This window comes from Gadus chalcogrammus, chromosome 8 (assembly GCF_026213295.1).
Source record: "Gadus chalcogrammus isolate NIFS_2021 chromosome 8, NIFS_Gcha_1.0, whole genome shotgun sequence".
NCBI lineage: Eukaryota > Metazoa > Chordata > Actinopteri > Gadiformes > Gadidae > Gadus > Gadus chalcogrammus.
This window is the reverse complement of record NC_079419.1, coordinates 778678-797476: the sequence shown is the minus strand read 5'-3', so window position 1 is coordinate 797476 and position 18799 is coordinate 778678. Positions and strand designations below refer to the sequence as shown.

The 18799-nt window shown below is 47.6% G+C and overlaps 1 protein-coding gene across 1 annotated transcript; it reads left to right on the top strand.

The window, feature by feature from the left end:
• The first annotated feature begins 2689 nt into the window (after positions 1–2689).
• cul1a (cullin 1a) lies at positions 2690–18784 on the top strand. The gene is made up of 22 exons (XM_056596795.1): positions 2690–2885; positions 3017–3066; positions 3461–3638; positions 4562–4729; positions 5366–5416; positions 5588–5678; positions 6973–7140; positions 9335–9493; positions 10075–10205; positions 10530–10637; positions 11715–11821; positions 12624–12672; positions 12970–13101; positions 13577–13694; positions 14388–14464; positions 14608–14739; positions 14999–15091; positions 15185–15232; positions 15714–15796; positions 15969–16074; positions 16731–16844; positions 17150–18784. The coding sequence occupies exons 1-22, from the start codon at positions 2793–2795 to the stop codon at positions 17228–17230; spliced, it is 2337 nt and encodes a 778-aa protein (XP_056452770.1). The 5' UTR covers positions 2690–2792; the 3' UTR covers positions 17231–18784.
• The last annotated feature ends 15 nt before the right edge of the window (positions 18785–18799 follow it).

Below are 18799 nucleotides of genomic sequence, written 5' to 3'. Positions count from 1 at the left end.
TTAGTTTTTGACCAAAGTCGACGTAAACAACACGGTAGAAAGCCTGGATCCCACATCCTGTTCCCCTCACAGTCGGATTTCATGATTATGGAGATTGAGAACCGGTTGTGTACACAGCAACTGTACCACTAGCAGTTGCCTTTGTGTCTGATCCACAGGAATTCACATGAACCCACATCAATCCACAGGAATCCAGATACCCATTTTGAACTTTTATTGAAACATTATAATGCTGCAACATCTTGCCTTTGGTGGCTAGGACTGCAATAGGTCCCACTGAGTTATAGTGACATATTATAAGTTAAATGGCAAACGTAAAAATGTATCCAGAATGAGGCATTTCTTTATGCCATACTGTAGATCTAACCACTTTGCAGGGCTAGTCGTTAAAAAGTTATTGCAATCAACATTTGGACACACTTGCCGTGAGTATTGATGTCGATGCACTTACTTCAGACAATTATATTTTGCTTATGGAGTATTATTGAGAGTTTATTTTCATCTAAGCTGTAATAATAGTTTTGTAAATGCAGCATGCCACAACTACCATTTATACAAAACGTTTTACATATTTACTAATGTAAGGCTATAATGAGTAGCTTCATGTCATTTTATTATTATTATTAAGACAATTAAGCAGCTAATTTGATGGCCTTTCTATTGCAACCGCAAGCGGAACTAATAGTAGCGCCGCAATTTTTGGGAGGACGTATTTCTGTGAACCCTCATTAGTTCAGCTCAGCTCCTTCAGCTTTGTTGTGGCAGGGAAAGTGTAAAAATACAGTCTGATAAATGCTGTTTCTTTGAACGAATATTTTGCCATTAGACTCAGAACCCTGACCAGACACACGTGCTATCAATTCTAGTGTTTTTCCTTTCGGAGAACTTAAAGATCAGCATCGTCAACGATGGTAAGAGGGCGCTAACGCATTAGCCTTTAGCCAATGTCGTCACTCGTCCAGTGTAGTGGGGTGCTCGGCTTACGACGTCGTCAGCTACACAGTACAACATAGCGATCTAAATGAGACGTACAAATAATGATGTGATTTAATGCTACTGATGGCTACATGGATCCCCGACCTGAAGTGTTTCACTGTCTGAGGATCGGAAGTATCAATCCACAGTGCTGACAATGTAAGGAGGCCTCGGCGTCTGCAGTCCCGCTTTAACCTGCTATTTATTATTTAAATAGGTCTGATTTCCACCTCGGTAACCTGTCCGAGACCGATATCTGACACTTTTTAAAATCGCTTATCACCCAGGGATACTGGGCGCCGCTTATAGGAGTAGTGGGGGTACACTGGTAATGGTTTATATTGTTGTAGACAAAGAAGGAATATTGCATTCCAGTCCAATAATATCTTTCCAACAAATGAAGGAGCAGTATCATCGGTTTACTCGTTATGACCTGCTAAGCCACGCGAAAAGTTGGGTAGTCTATAGTATCTTCAGGCCTTTATATTATCAACATGCCAAACTTCAGCTCTAAATGAGTAGCGCTGTAGTGGATGGTTTCTCTTACTTTTCTTTAAATAGCTGCGTGATGGAGCAAATCGTTATATAATCCAACTTGCCATCTATTATTCCGTCCATATTTGACTCGATAGCTCATTGGCACTTATTCGTATTCACATCATAACGGTTTGATTGTTTGGCTAGCTGCGTTCATTCGTTGAGTGCGAGCGGACAGTGATGAACTTGAATATATTAGCCATTGAGACAACAATGCAACATCACCGAAACTAAAAGATCACGCCTGACCCTTGATTTCTTTTCATAGCATAGCGTAACAGGGTCCATACCATGAGCTGCAAGGGGCGGCTGGTTTATCGTACGCAGTTCACGTCAAACCCTCGGTTCAGCATCCGTATTTGTGAGGTTTAATGCATAGGTTTGTAGTATGTACGGTCAGGATAAGGGCTCTTTATTTCTCTAGTGTATTTGGATATGCATCTGTTCATCAGGTGTTTGAACTTTCCATTGACCCTTCAACTTGAAACTTACTCTATTTGACAACAGATGGATACAAATTACTTTATTGATCCTGGAGGAAATAATTGGTGGCAGTTGCTAAGCTCAAGCTAGGGAGAAACATCAAACTAAATAGAATGCAATAAACCCAACTAGCAATATAAACTCCAAAAAATGTAGAAATGTATCTTTAATATACATAAAATATGCATCTAACGAAGAAAATAATGTAATAAAATAAGCATATATATGTACCTGAAGCTAAGGTTACGTAAGTGACGCTACTGTTGTCTCTGATTATTAGTGCTGCAGCTATATTGCACAGGTTGTCTGGTATAATTAAGGGAAAAATTTGACCCAATTTGCCTTAGCTTTCCGGTTTTGAGGTAGCAGTTCTAACTGCTGACCGGGTCACTTTGCGGGTTGATTAGCAAGCAAACAAACTGGAATTGTCTTCAAGTGGGGAACAAGTAGTGGACCACGCAGATGACTAGGCCCTCACTGCCTACAGCGAATGCCAGTGAACCCATTTAGGGTTAATCGTTGTTTCTTGTGTGTGCTCTCGATCCCCGCAGCTCCACAGGAACACTACACCCTGATCGTCGATTTCGCTTTTGGGGGACGTATGCAGACAAGCCCCCTGACCCCCACGGCTACCCTCGACCGCCTCGCCCCATCCGACCCTCCCCCTCCCTCCCTCCCTCCCTCCTTCCCCCCTCCTCCTCCTCCTCCCTCACCCTCAGCTCCTCATGAGGGTGCTGTGAGCTGGGCCAGCGACTGCTCTGCAACGTAAGAGACCGCGGGGAGCCTCGGGAGAGGCCATGTCGTCGTCCAACAGGAGCCAGAACCCCCACGGGCTGAAGCAGATCGGTCTGGACCAGATATGGGACGACCTGCGGGCAGGCATCCAACAGGTCGGCCCCTCTCTCGTGTCCACTGTGTCTCGGGGTCGAAGGGACGGTGCTTGATTAAAAGGCTCCCATTGGTTGGAGCCGGGTGATGTTTATTGGTATAATATCGATGTCAATCACGTCTTTCTCCGCAGGTCTATACCAGACAGAGCATGGCCAAGTCCCGCTACATGGAACTCTACACGTATCCTTTACCGACTAAAGGGGTCTGCGTTTGGGGGGGGGTCAGTTATTTACGTGAAAATCACTGAGCAAGTGTTGTCAACTTGCCGCTGAAATTGTGTGGGGGGACATACGCCGCCACCACTCAAATTGTTAGCGGTCGCTAATTTATCCAAACTACAACATGATCCCGAGTGGATGTTGGCGAAATAAATAATTGATTGGCCTGCTCTACTCGGGACAAAAGATTGAAACGAGTGCCGTGCATTAATGGGTATTCTTTATCAGTATACCGTTAAATACATTTGATCATGTAAAAACAACCGGGCCCAACAGGCCCTCTGTCGCTAGGAATGATGCCCTCGTGGTTCTCCAATGTGGTTGTCTGTGGCCTTGACCCGCCCCGTGCCCTCCAGACACGTGTATAACTACTGCACCAGTGTGCACCAGTCCAACCAGGCCCGCGGGTCGGGACCCCAGCCCTCCAAGCCGTCCAAGAAGTCCCCCACCCCGGGGGGGGCCCAGTTCGTTGGCCTGGAGCTCTACAAGAGGCTGAAGGAGTTCCTGAAGACCTACCTCATCAACCTGCTCAAGGTGAGTCACGCTGCGTTCCAGAGGTGAGTCACGGTGCGTTCCAGTTGCCTCGGACACCAGCCTCCCGAGTTGGAAGTGGGGAAATCTCCACACTTTCACGGTGCCACGCCCCCTTTTGGTCGCCCCCCCTCTGAACTCTGAGGGTAGACCGAGAGCAGTGGTGACGTTCTCAACAAAAACGGCTGCACCCGTGAAGAGATTTATTTTCTTTGTATTTGTACCACGTCGGTCATTTTAATGTCGCATTGCGCGGTCTTGCTGTGCGTGCAATACAACGTAAAGTTGTGTTTGTTTTCGAGCTGGTTTTCTTAAGAGGCTAATGTAGCTAACAATAAACACAGACTAGCCAATTTCATGACACAATCCCAAAGACGAACGGGAACGCTATAAGTGCTCCGAGAGTGGAAATTACATCACAAGTGCAACTCGGAAGGCTGGTGTCCGAGGCATCTGGATCGCACCATAAGCTACGAGAGGCCGCGCTTTACCGGGATTGGAGAACAGCTAGGGACACCGTGAGGCTGAGTAAACACTGACTCATACCTGGGCTGTAGTACCTTGCTAGAGTTCGCAAAATAAATACACAGCAAACATTTATTGAAAACCAATACAAATTTCTGCCATGCCATTTAATTTGTACAGCAAAATGGTCAACTTGTCAAACTTCGAGACTGGCTTCACCTTAATACTAACCATGAATTATTACGTGTTCAAAGGTGTGTGTTTATGGTGTATTTTACAACTGCCTCAAGCAAATGCTTTATTAAGAAATTCTTACTAATGGACTCGACCGTATTTTGCAACACGAATAAAAGTCAGTACCTGGCCCACCCCTCCCCCTCGCTGCCCCCTCTCCATTGGATGCTTTGACCTTCACTCTCCCTCCCCTGACCAATCCGGGTGCCCCTGCTGTGCTGTGATAGGACGGGGAGGACCTGATGGACGAGGGCGTGCTCAAGTTCTACACGCAGCAGTGGGAGGACTACCGCTTCTCCAGCAAGGTGCTGAACGGCATCTGTGCCTACCTCAACCGCCACTGGGTCCGCCGGGAGTGTGACGAGGGCCGCAAGGGCATCTACGAGATCTACTCGGTGAGAGGGCTGAACCGCGCCCCTGCTGTTCACATCAGTAGTACTAATACTACTCTATATTATCGTTAGTTAAATATAAAAAAAATAAGATTATATTATTATTATTAATAATAATAATAATAATAATAATAACAATATTATGATTATTACTAATAATTATTAGATGTATTATTATTAACATTATTGCTACTATGGGTTAGGGTTGGAGCTTATGAGTATTATGAATGTTATTATTTGGGGTGGAACGAACCACCACATTATCAGTGTGCCTAAATGGCTGAGCTAGCTGGAACCTGGAGATGGAGACCTGATCTGATGTGGTGGGGCTTCAGAGACGTCTAACATGCCTTCATGTGTTGAGTCCTACTCTGTGGGGGGGCTTACAGACGTCTAACATGCCTTCATGTGTTGAGTCCTACTCTGTGGGGGGGCTTACAGACGTCTAACATGCCTTCATGTGTTGAGTCCTACTCTGTGGTGGGGCTTCAGAGACGTCTAACATGCCTTCATGTGTTGAGTCCTACTCTGATGTGGTGGTGCTTACAGACGTCTAACATGCCTTCATGTGTTGAGTCCTACTCTGATGTGGTGGGGCTTCAGAGACGTCTAACATGCCTTCATGTGTTTCTCTTGCAGCTGGCCTTGGTGACCTGGAGGGAGTGTCTCTTTAGGCCCTTAAACAAGCAGGTGAGTGGCGGGTGAACATTTCTGATATATTTTGGGAAAACCTTTAAACAAAAAAGAGAGGCAAACTATGAAGAAGTTTTATTAATAAAAAAAAAATCTGAAATTCATTGAAGGAATTAAATATCTTTTTAATTCATGTTGTAAAATAACTTTTTGTGTGAATGAATGCAGGTGACCAACGCTGTTCTGAAGCTGATAGAGAAGGAGCGCAACGGGGAAACCATCAACACCAGGCTGATCAGTGGAGTGGTGCAGTCGTACGGTAGGGTCATGCTATGCTTCATACGGTAGCTTCATGCTATGCTTCATACGGTAGGGTCATGCCATGCTTCATACGGTAGGGTCATGCCATGCTTCATACTGTAGGGTCATGCTATGCTTCATACGGTAGCTTCATGCTATGCTTCATACGGTAGGGTCATGCTATGCTTCATACGGTAGCTTCATGCTATGCTTCATACGGTAGGGTCATGCTATGCTTCATACGGTAGCTTCATACGGTAGCTTCATGCTATGCTTCATACTGTAGGGTCATGCTATGCTTCATATGGTAGCTTCATGCTATGCTTCAAACGGTAGCTTCATGCTTTTCTTCATAGGGTAGGGTCGTGCTATGCTTCATACGGTAGCTTCATGCTATGCTTCATACTGTAGCTTCATGCTATGCTTCATACGGTAGCTTCATACGGTAGCTTCATGCTATGCTTCATACTGTAGCTTCATGCTATGCTTCATACGGTAGCTTCTTGCTATGCTTCACAGAGTAGGGACATGCCCTAGGCTATGCTTGAATCTGGCACACTGGTTTGGCTCTTAACTCATGTTCTGGCTTTAGGATCAAGGATGAAATGAGGCTGCTATTTTAAACTTGTACTATTGTTGCTTGTTTGAAGATTGAGGGATGAGGCCAATAACACAGTAACCCTCTATAAATCAAACATAATATATATGCTTGTGGCCATGCAGGCACTCAAAGGATTTCAAAAATACATCTAGAATGAATTTGAATTTAAAACATAATGGTACCACTGATAGTTTTCCAGGCATTGATCCTATTTCTTCTTCAAAAACTAAAAAATTGCCCTCCATACAATACAGCCTGTTTAGCACCTAATACCTTAATATTGATTTTAGCACCACTCCATAAATGAACACAAAATATTCAGTGTTCATTTGGACCAATTTTCTTCAGATAAGAATATGCAATGATGTATTTTAAGCAGCATACAAACATGACTTTGGATTTGTGTCCGTATCTAGGCTGTTATCTAAACTAGTATTCCATTCTGTCCCAGTAGTCAATGTGAATGTGTCATGCATGCATGCATAACACAAAAAACCTATACATAATAATACAAACAGCCAATACACATAATCAAAATGCATTGATGAATTCCAAAAATCTTTTTTTAGAATTGAAAACTAGGGAAAGGGTTTTGCAAGTTTCCTACCCCTTGCTCCGTATTGACAAAGCCCTGTGAAATCACATCAATGGTTCAGTGACGGATGAATTCAATGACTGACCGATCCCCCCCCCCCCACCCCCCCCCCAACAGTGGAGCTGGGTCTGAAGGAGGACGACACGTTCGCCAAGGGCCCCACGCTGTCGGTGTACAAGGAGTACTTTGAGAGCCAGTTCCTGGCGGACACGGAGCGCTTCTACACCCGGGAGAGCACCGAGTTCCTGCAGCAGAACCCCGTCACCGAATACATGAAGAAGGCAAGTCGCTCCCGCCCTGTTTTGCACCCCCACCTCCCCCACCCCCCCGCTGTTTTGCACTTGATGTCACTGTCAAGTCTCACCACCATGGTGGGATTTTAAAGGTCCCAGATCATGCCACCAGGTGCGAGTGTGATTAGCCGTTACAAACCGTTTTGAAAACTAGCCTCTTCTGACATCACAGGTGGGCGTGTCCACCTGTGATGTATGAAGGATAGATAAGCAGCGTGTGCTACAGTCCGCTGGGTAGGCTGGTAGACTGATCTACCCAGCACACATCTAGGTGGACACGCCCCCTTGTGATGTCAGAAGAGGCAGATTTTAATAAAGGGCTTGTAACGGCTAATCACACTCACACCTGGTGGTATAATATGACACCTTTAAATGGTTCGGCTCCGTCTTTAAATGACCCTTGACCTGCGACGGCTGCTGCCCAAGAAGTCCGCAGAAGAACGGGTGTTGAGGCGAGAGTGCAGCCAGCATAGCATCACGCCTCTCGTTCACACTAGCGGGGAACGTAGGCCTCACTGGGTTTGTGTTTCACTGGTTGCTGCTGCTGTGTGATGAACCGTACCACTGGGCGTTATAGGAGATGCTACTTTACTCATTCCTGGTGGGGAATACCGAAGCACAGAACTGTAGTATAAATAATTAATCAAATGAGTATATACAGTATATAATAAACAATCAATAACATCATCTTCACAAAATAAATCCACATACCCAATATGACTACTACCAATGTTAATGAATTGCAAAAAAATGAATGTCAGCATTAAAAACAGTTGATCTCAACATTACTGAAAGAAAATGTTACATTATTGAAAAGCTAAACATTATTGACCATCAGACCAAGTGTAAGCGTCTAAAGGATCTCAGGCACGGAGTACCGTACCGTTCCCCGTCCACAACGGGCCAGTGTCCCGGCCGGCCGGTGAGGGAGGGGGTCTAACTCAGGATGGCCCATTAATCGAATTTTGATCGTGATTTCAATTTTGGCGTCAAACTATCTATTTTTTTTTTCTCAGTTCTCAGTTGCAACGTGTTTTTTTGGGAAAGACATGCTGAATAAATACATCATGTTTTCAAACTCAAAAATAATCGTTTCAATAATGGGGATTTCATTATTGACCAAAATAATCGTGATTATGATTTTGTTCCATAATGCAGCAGCCCTGTGTCAAACCCTGTGGTGGTCTCAGTGTCTAACCCCCCGGTGGTCTCAGTGTCTAACCCCGTGGTCTCAGTGTCTAACCCCGTGGTCTCAGTGTCTAACCCCCGGTGGTCTCGGTGTCTAACCCCCGGTGGTCTCAGTGTCTAACCCCGTGGTCTCAGTGTCTAACCCCCGGTGGTCTCAGTGTCTAACCCCCGGTGGTCTCAGTGTCTAACCCCCCGGTGGTCTCAGTGTCTAACCCCCGGTGGTCTCAGTGTCTAACCCCCGGTGGTCTCAGTGTCTAACCCCGTGGTCTCAGTGTCTAACCCCCGGTGGTCTCAGTGTCTAACCCTGTGGTGGTCTCAGTGTCTAACCCCGGTGGTCTCAGTGTCTAACCCCGTGGTCTCAGTGTCTAACCCCCGGTGGTCTCAGTGTCTAACCCCGTGGTCTCAGTGTCTAACCCCCGGTGGTCTCAGTGTCTAACCCTGTGGTGGTCTCAGTGTCTAACCCCGGTGGTCTCAGTGTCTAACCCCGTGGTCTCAGTGTCTAACCCCCGGTGGTCTCAGTGTCTAACCCCCGGTGGTCTCAGTGTCTAACCCCGTGGTCTCAGTGTCTAACCCCCGGTGGTCTCAGTGTCTAACCCCCGGTGGTCTCAGTGTCTAACCCCCGTGGTCTCAGTGTCTAACCCCCGGTGGTCTTGGTGTCTAACCCCCGGTGGTCTCGGTGTCTAACCCCCGGTGGTCTCAGTGTCTAACCCCCGGTGGTCTCAGTGTCTAACCCCCGGTGGTCTCAGTGTCTAACCCCCGGTGGTCTCAGTGTCTAACCCCGTGGTCTCAGTGTCTAACCCTGTGGTCTCAGTGTCTAACCCCCGGTGGTCTCAGTGTCTAACCCCGTGGTCTCAGTGTCTAACCCTGTGGTCTCAGTGTCTAACCCCCGGTGGTCTCAGTGTCTAACCCCGTGGTCTCAGTGTCTAACCCCCGGTGGTCTCAGTGTCCAACCCGGTGGTCTCAGTGTCTAACCCCCGGTGGTCTCCCCCTGCAGGCAGAGGGCCGTCTCCTGGAGGAGCAGCGCCGGGTCCAGGTCTACCTCCACGAGTCCACCCAGGACGAGCTCGCCCGCAAGTGTGAGCAGGTCCTCATCGAGAAGCACCTGGAGATCTTCCACACCGAGTTCCAGAACCTTCTGGACGCCGACAAGAACGAAGGTGAGAGGGGGGAGAGGGGGAGGGAGAGAGAGAGGGAGAGGGAGGGGAGACGGAGGGGAGAGAGAGAGGGGTAGAGAGGGAGGGGGAGGAGGGAAGGATCAAGTGGTGCACTGACTGCTGGTAAATTGATCAAGGGTGAAGTTTATTTGTCATGTGCACAATAACAGCAAGTCCAAGTCCTTAATGGCCATGAAATGATTGTATAAAGCTTTTCCTCAACTGGCTGACATAACAAGGTGCAAATAACTATTTTTAAGGTTGTTTTTTATTGGGTTATGGATAACCACGCAATCGTGAGTAATTTCTCCATTCTCACTCTAATAATCCTAATGGTAAAGAGGAGATGATTGGAGGTGGCCTCTTCTCAAACCTCTGTTATCAGAGGTTTGAGAATGCGTTTGCACATTTCAATGCGTATGTCCTCACCTGTAAGGACCCCTCCCTGAATGAAACCGGGGGGGGTTAGGGTGGGGGGTGGGTCTACCCTCTGTGGGGATGGTCATGTGATGCAGACACTCTTCATAACGTGTTCCCCTTGAAACACACCACAGATTGTTCTTCCCTCCCCCCCCCCTCCCCAGACCTGGGCCGCATGTACAACCTGGTGTCCCGGATCGCCGACGGCCTGGGGGAGCTGAAGAAGCTTCTGGAGACGCACATCTTCAACCAGGGCCTGGCCGCCATCGAGAAGTGTGGTGACTCCGCCCTCAACGTAAGACACCCCCTCTAGGGGGCAGCACCGAGCCCTCCCTCACTCCTCGACCCTTAAAGGGTTCCTCCGGCCAACATTGAACCCAGGGTCACAGCGTTAGCTGTGCCTTTAGCCAATAACACGGAGGCCTGACATTGCGCCGGGCAACCCCTTTACTCGATTTTCAATGACACAAGTTTCTGGAGGGCTTATTTGATTGGTTTACAAGCCAGCACAAAGACCCTGCGTTAAATTTTCGCCGGAATTACCCTTTAAGGAATGCTGGCTTGTACTGACCCAGTTTCTGGGGCCGAGTGATTGACGGCTGTCACCTGTCTCTTTCAGGACCCCAAGATGTACGTCCAGACCATCCTGGACGTGCACAAGAAGTACAACGCCTTGGTCATGTCGGCCTTCAACAACGACGCGGGCTTCGTGGCGTCTCTGGACAAGGTGAGGCCCCGGGGCCCCTTTACCCTCGATAGGCTGCAGTGCAGTGCTTTTAATAAACCGTATTTGGTTATGCCTTTCTGAATATTTGTTTTATTATGAAGGCTTTTAAATTGTATTTATAATATTCTCAATATAACGTTGTAAATTCTTGGTCTTTCTGAAGTTGCACATTGCACTGTATCCTTACGAAATGTGTGGGTCTCCTTTTGAACGATACAATTGCATCACATGCGCTTTATTTAACCAATGTGAACTATTTTGCCCCTTCCTCTTTGTCTGTCTGTCTGTCTGTCTGTCTCTCTCTCTGTCTCTGTCTCTGTCTCTGTGTCTCTGTCTCCGTCTCTGTCTCTCCCTCTCTGTCTCTGTCTCTGTCTCTGTCTCTCCCTCTCTGTCTCCCTCTCTGTCTCTCTCTCTGTCTCTGTCTCTGTCTCTGTCTCTGTCTCTGTCTCTCTGTCTCTCTGTCTCTCTATCTGTCTCTGTCTCTGTCTCTCCCTCTCTGTCTCTCTCTGTCTCTCTCTCTGTCTCTCTCTCTCTCTGTCTCTGTCTCTCTCTCTGTCTCTCTCTCTGTCTCTGTCTCTGTCTCTGTCTCTCCCTCTCTGTCTCTGTCTCTGTCTCTCCCTCTCTGTCCCCCTCTCCTCTCGGTCTCTCTCTCGCTCTGGGTCTCTCTCTCTCTGTCCCCCCCTCCCTCTCCCTCTCTCTCTCTCTCTCCTTCCCCCCCTCCCTCCCTCCCTCTCTCTCTCTGTCTCTGTCCCCCCCTCCCTCCCTCTCTGTCTCTCTCTCTGTCTCTGTCTCTCTCTCTCTCTCTCTCTCTCTCTCTCTCTCTCTCTCTCTCTCTCTGTCTCTGTCTCTGTCTCTGTCTCTGTCTCTGTCTCTGTCTCTGTCTCTCTCTCTGTCTCTGTCTCTCTCTCTCTCTCTCTCTGTCCCCCCCTCCCTCCCTCCCTCTCCCTCTCTGTCTCTGTCTCTGTCCCCCCCTCCCTCCCTCTCTCTCTCTGTCTCTGTCTCTGTCTCTCTCTCGCTCTGGGTCTGTCTCCCTCTCCTCTCCCTCCCTCCCTCGCTCTGGGTCTGCTCCCCCTTCAGGCCTGCGGGCGGTTCATCAACAACAACGCTGTGACCAAGATGGTCCAGTCGTCCAGCAAGTCCCCGGAGCTGCTGGCCCGCTACTGTGACTCCCTGCTGAAGAAGAGGTCGGTCCCAGCACGGGCCTTCTGCCCTGCAGGGCACACAGCCCTGAACCACACGTCCAGCCTCACAGTGCTTCACAGGCCACAATATAGGGCCCTGAATCACAGGTCCAGCCTCACAGTGCCTCACAGGCCACAATATAGGGCCCTGAATCACAGGTCCAGCCTCACAGTGCCTCACAGGCCACAATATAGGGCCCTGAACCACAGGTCCAGCCTCACAGTGCCTCACAGGCCACAATATAGGGCCCTGAATCACAGGTCCAGCCTCACAGTGCCTCACAGGCCACAATATAGGGCCCTGAACCGATTCAACCGCAGAAGTGACATGCCATGACTATAAATGTAACCAACCCGCTCCAAAGCCTTTGACATTATCAAATTAAATGTAATGAAGTTAGAAACCAAAAATGTGTGTACCTGTAAAAATATGCTTGACCCACAACACACCTAGACTCAATTCAGTTGGATTGTTGGTTTAATGTATTTATGGTGTGACATTTGTTTTCAGAGATTTTTCTGTAAAATCTTTTTTGAGAAATCTGAATGCGTTAAGAAAGCAGTCTGTTCCTTGATCAATACATTGCGATACTTTAAGATTCATCACATCGTTTTCCATGCTAACCTAAATGGTGGGATTCCTTGAAGTTGAGGCGTATTTGGCTAAACAGTTGAGCACATAACCCACAATACATGCCAGTTGTCGCACCAAATTAGGATTGCAAGAATGTGTGTCCTGTGTGATATTGCGTTACGTCCGTGTTCTTCTTCTGTGTTTTTTACATCGGTGTTATTGTCTCCACAGCTCAAAGAACCCAGAGGAGGCGGAACTTGAGGACACGCTCAATCAGGTGGTGAGTGCGACCTGGCGTTCGATGGAGACGGTTTGATGTTTCTGAGGATGTCGCCATTGTCATGGAATAACTCGCTGATTGGGGATATCTGTCGACTACCAGTCTGAGTACAACCAGTGTGATTTATACCTGCTGATGGGAAAGTGCAATTCATTTAAAGCGTGTTGTAGCTTCCAGTGATACTAGAGAATTTGTAGTTTTCAGGGTATTTGAATAAAATCCTCAGATTCTTCGAGTGCGAAGGCAACGTCCCAAAACCGTTGCCATCACGCAACCTCTCTTTTAATCTGTGGTCAGATGGTGGTGTTCAAGTACATAGAAGACAAGGACGTCTTTCAGAAGTTCTACGCCAAAATGCTGGCCAAGAGGCTGGTTCACCAGAACAGCGCCAGTGACGACGCTGAGGCCAGCATGATCTCCAAGCTCAAGGTAGGACCGCCATGATGACACGTGGACCTCAATACTTCCTGCTCAGTCTGGGGGAGCTCTAGGTACACACTGTGTGCCATGTGTGAGGCGGCAAAGGGATCATATCTGGGCCGAATCCGATTTCGCTCAAATTGGCGTCATCCATTGTATTTGTCCCTAGCGAACTGCCGCCTTCAATTAGAGACGCTTCCGACACCATTTTTAAATCTAGGCACAAAACACACCTCTTCTCTCTGACCGTTCCTCCCCTTTTGTGATATGTTGTTTATTTTTATGTTTTTTCATGTACTGTCTATGTATGTGGTATGTGTTCTTTTATATGCCTTTTTTGCACCATGTACGGCACTTTGGCCAGTGAAATCTGTTTTTAAATGTGCCTTATAAATAAATTTGACTTGCTTACTATAGCTCCATTATTGAGGAATGAGGCATTCAGAATGTGTGGCTTGATTTCCTCGCTTCTGTCCTTCAACAGCAAGCGTGTGGCTTCGAGTACACGTCGAAACTGCAGCGCATGTTCCAGGACATTGGAGTGAGCAAAGACCTCAACGAGCAGTTCAAGAAGCACCTGCTCAACTCCGACCCCTTAGACTGTAAGTGTTCGGCTCGCTTTTCTTTCTGTTTCCATATTGAGTCACAAATAAAACCGTTGGTGGATTTCCTGCCAGTGTTGGCAAGTATTCAATCTAATCTAATAAAGGCTTACCACTCGCTATGATCACTGCCTCCAGGATACAGACCGCTCGTGGTACAGTCAGGAATATGGAAGCCGTTCGCTGTGTCTACGGCTGGTTTAATGAATAATGCATGATATAAGAAAGGGCTGTTTCATTGTTAATAATGCATCATTCCATTTCCAAATGTAATTATTCTATATTCTCCTATAGTTTAGATTTACTTAATGATTACTTCATCTTTGGATTGCTTGAAGCTCTCTATAAAATGAGTTCACCAGTGCACTGCAGGGTGGAAATAAGGTTCACACAAGTAGAACAAAGACCTTGATGCAGAGCGCCGTGAGGCTCACGGGGTGGGGCGGGGCTGCTGGTAACCCCACGGTGGTCAGTACGCTCCCCGGCTCCTCCTAGCGGAGTGTCGAGGTGTCCCTGAGCGAGACGCCTCACCCCGACTGGCTGTCGCCCTGCTGGGTGACACCGCCGTGGGTGTGCAGGGAGGGGTGAACGTTGGGTGATAATGTGAAGCGCTTTGAGAGGACACTGGTTAGAAAGGCGCTATGAATGCAGACCATTTACTGTGTGTGTGTGTGTGTGTGTGTGTGCGCGCAGTGGACTTCAGCATCCAGGTGCTCAGTTCCGGCTCGTGGCCTTTCCAGCAGTCCTGTACCTTCGCTCTCCCCTCAGAGGTAAAGCTCTACTGCGCAATGCAGCGGGGGGCGGGGCATTAACGGGGGGGGGGGGGGGGGGGGGTATTAACGCAGGTGGGGTATTAACGGGTGGGGGGGGTGTTAACGCGGGCGGGGTACTAACGGGTCTCCTTCCCCCTCAGCTGGAGCGGAGTTACCAGCGCTTCACCGCCTTCTACGCCAGCCGCCACAGCGGCCGCAAGCTGACCTGGCTGTACCACCTGTCCAAGGGCGAGCTGGTCACCAACTGCTTCAAGAACCGCTACACCCTGCAGGTACCCCCCCCCCCCCCCCCCCGGATGAACCTCAGGGCCAATCGGCACGGTGGTAGTTCAGGGCAAGAGACCTAACCTCAACGCGTGCGTGCGTGCGTGCGCGTGTGTGTGTGTGTGTGTGCGCTAAGAGAGTGTGGCGTGATAAAAGCGGCGCATTATACTTTCCAAATGTATCAATAGTCAGACCCCATTCCCTCACGCCCACCCTGACACCAGCCGGGGCGTGTTCACGTTGTGACGGTGGCTCTGTGTGCCTCAGGCGTCCACCTTCCAGATGGCCATCCTGCTCCAGTACAACGCCGAGGACGTCTACACGGTGCAGCAGCTCACCGACAGCACGCACATCAAGATCGTAAGCGGAGCGCTCCGTTCACTCATCCAGAAGGTGTGTGTGTGTGTGTGTGTGTGTGTATCTGACGAGGTCTCGTTCATGCTCTGCTTTCAGGACATCCTGTCGCAAGTGCTGCAGATCCTGTTGAAGTCCAAACTTCTGGTAGGTCTCTGCGCTTTATTGACATGGAATCTTACACCGAATGCTTTAAGTTCATGTAACACCACGACAACCAGAGAAGAACATGCTATACGTCATAGTTTACGATGGATGCCTATGGATCGTTTGGATTCCTAGGCTGGATCAGAATGCATGTCTTGCATACATTTGCAGTGTCAGACGGATGTCTGACACTGCTCCTGATGTAGGCTTTGTAAATTGTATGAGTTTGTACTTTATCCAAAATGACTCAACACACCAGAATGTTTTGTACTTGGCAAGGAGTGTAGAACGGTTTACAGACTCCCATGGGGATTGGCCTCTTAATAATCAATGAGGTGTTGTGTTGCACGTTGCCCAGTGCCCGATGGCTCGGTAGGAACGCTGCTTGGTGCTGGACTGGGATCAGTGTGAGGAACGGCCGTGCTGGCCACCTGGCTGTTTGCAGCCACCCTTCATATCTGTGTATGTCTGTGTGTTCAAGGTGCTTGAGGATGATGGTACCAATATGGACGAAGCCGATTTCAAACCAGAAACCGTTATTAAACTCTTCCTAGGGTATAAGAAGTAAGTTCAAGCCGACTTCTAATGTCTTAGTTTTTTCAACTTCTTTCCTTCTTCAGTATTTGTACAAAAAAGAAGCTTGTTCTTTCTTTTTGTTTTCATTTGAACCTTTTCTTTGGGATGCCTGGATGAAGTACCAGCTCATTAAACGCACGCTAATTGTCTCCCACTGTAGTAAGAAACTGCGGGTGAATATCAACGTGCCAATGAAGACGGAGCAGAAACAGGAACAGGAAACCACACACAAGAACATCGAGGAAGACAGGAAGTTACTAATACAGGTGCGCTTTCCCTCAGTGTTACGAGAGTCAGACTGCAGAGTGATCCCGTAACGACGTTTCCCCAGGCTCAATGTAGTGTTTACAGGTTAACAAACATAAATGAATAAAATGGCCCTCTGTGCTTATCTACTGTTAACCACATTGGATAAGGATATCATTTATGAGCCGAAATCTGGAAAGACGGTAGGAAAACATATTATACCGCCAGGTGTGAGTGTGATTAGCCGTTACAAGCCGTTTTGAAAATCGTCCCCTTTTGACATCAGAAGTGGGCGTGTCCACCTAGATGTGTGACGGATAGATGAGCAACGTTTGGTACAGTCCACTGGGTAGGCTGGTAGACTGATCTATCCAGCACACATCCAGGTGGACAACGGCTTGTAACGACTCATCACACTCACACCTGGTGGTATAATATGTCACCTTTAAACATTAAAAGTAAATGAGATAAACCTATCTAGGTGACAGATCATTAAAGGTTGTGTCGTCCCGTGTTAATGTTGTAGCCCCGACTGAAGCCCTTGTCTTGCTTTGGAAATGGAGTTAAAGTTTGCGCATTAGCGATAACGTTACGGGGTACTACTGGGCCGCGGCTCCTCCACTGTCCCATCACTGTCTGACGCCCAGCGTGTTGCCCTCCCGTCTCTGACCTCCAGGCTGCCATCGTTAGGATCATGAAGATGAGGAAGGTGCTGAAGCACCAACAGCTGCTGGCCGAGGTCCTCAACCAGCTGTCATCCAGATTCAAACCCAGGGTTCCCGTTATTAAGGTGCTTGGACGTGCACACGCGTCACACACTCGCACTCTTTACTACCCCACTTACTGTCAGTATTTTAGAACCAAAGCTGAAGTTTTTAGTCAAGATTCAATGAGCAGAAATATTCATAACTTAGGATATAAAGGAAGGATATAATAGGTATCTTAATGACACTAAAAACACAAAAAAAACACATGACCTAAGAAAGCGGGCGGGGTTTAGTCTGTGTGCCTGAGAGGGCGGCCTCACCACCTCAGAGCGAGCTGCGTACCTGAGGGGTGACGGGTCTGTTCTCCTCCTCCCCTTCTCTGCTCCAGAAATGCATCGACATCCTCATCGAGAAGGAATACCTGGAGCGCGTCGACGGGGAGAAAGACACTTACAGCTACCTGGCTTAACGCGGCCAGCCCCCCCCACCCCCCCCCCCCCCCCCTTCATTCCCTTTGTTTTTATACCGGACCCCCGGCGCCCACCGGCCTCGCGCTAGGAACACCACTGACGGCGCCTCCCCTCTTTAAGGCCCTGTGATGACACACACACACACACACACACACAGACACACAGACACACAGACACACAGACACTCACGCAGTCACACACACACTCACGCAGTCACACACACACTAACGCAGTCACACACACACACACCCCTTTTCCAAAACGTTGTGCATTCCCTGCTGCAGTATCGGTTTGACCAGCAGGGGGGGTTTATCTAGTGTTACTGATGTATGATTTGGCCACATACTTCTACAAAATGCATACAAACACACACACACTCGTATCCCTGCACACATACATGTGAAAGGAAGTTCAGAGCACCAAAAAGCAATCCGGTTGCCATGGTGGATATCCCTGTAATTTTTTGTGTTTTTAAACTTGGCCCCGGGACCTGACTGCGTTGTGGTTGTCAGTACCCCACCCTCGACCCCCCCCACTTAGGAAGTGACCAGAAACGCCTACAGATCGAACATATTTTAACGTAAGAAAATATTACAGACAACCAATGTCACTCTGAAGACCTTGTCACTCTCTTTGTAAATTTGACATTTACAGTGCAATTACTTAATAAACTTTACCTTGAGTTACATGAACTTTGCATGCCACTCAAAACACATCAATGAGTTGCTTGCTTGCTTGATTCAACGGCTTTGGGAGGGGAGTGGTTAGCAGGAAACACTCCTTCAGCAAAAGGTGAATGTGTGCGTGTGTGTTTATATATATTTATATACGTATATGTATACGTGTGTGTGTATATATACGTATATATATGTGTATGTGTGTGTGTGTATATAAGTGATCTGTTGGTTTGAAGCAGGGCATCCATGTTGAAGCATCATCATAGAGGAAGTGATCTGTCTTTTGTTGAATCAAAAGGACATTAATAAAAAGTTTGTAAATACAATCTCTGACGTCCTGTCATTCTGTGTAGTCTTGTTGCTCCTGAAGTGAACTCTGAACGTGGAGCAGATGTTTATGTAGATGCTCTAGTAGCTCGTCACTGTGCGGAAGCCTCCAGTTTCCTCTCCATCACTGTGCAGACCTAGTATTATACACCTATAAATATAAGTTTATTGCACATTAATTGCACTATTATAACTGAAGACTTTCTAATGTGTGTTAAATGTTTCAGAATTTTGTGCTATTCTCTTGACGACAACTCTGACAGAAACATGTTGGTGACGTCTTCTTACTGTTCAGCTTATAGGTCTGCTTTTACTTTGAACACATGACTACATAAATACCTTATTTTATAAATAACGTAGTTATTCCCTGATGGCCTCTCTGTGTCAAATGTATTTTTGTGCAACTTGACAGGACTAAATAAAAATACAATATGTGAAATAACTGGTATATTGTACAATTTGGGACGAAGTGGGTGTTCATTTTTTTTTATGGAAAACCTTTTCTTGCAAGGAGCTAATCTTAACATATGTTGACGTTTGTAAATTGGGAACATCTTGTCAATT

Bases quoted from the DNA above. Each gene is read 5' to 3' on its own strand.
- cul1a (XM_056596795.1), top strand. From the start codon at position 2,793: ATGTCGTCGTCCAACAGGAGCCAGAACCCCCACGGGCTGAAGCAGATC. The intron at 12,673-12,969 runs GTGAGTGCGACC...ATCTGTGGTCAG, and splicing joins AGGACACGCTCAATCAGGTG to ATGGTGGTGTTCAAGTACAT. The intron at 14,740-14,998 runs GTACCCCCCCCC...TGTGTGCCTCAG, and splicing joins AGAACCGCTACACCCTGCAG to GCGTCCACCTTCCAGATGGC.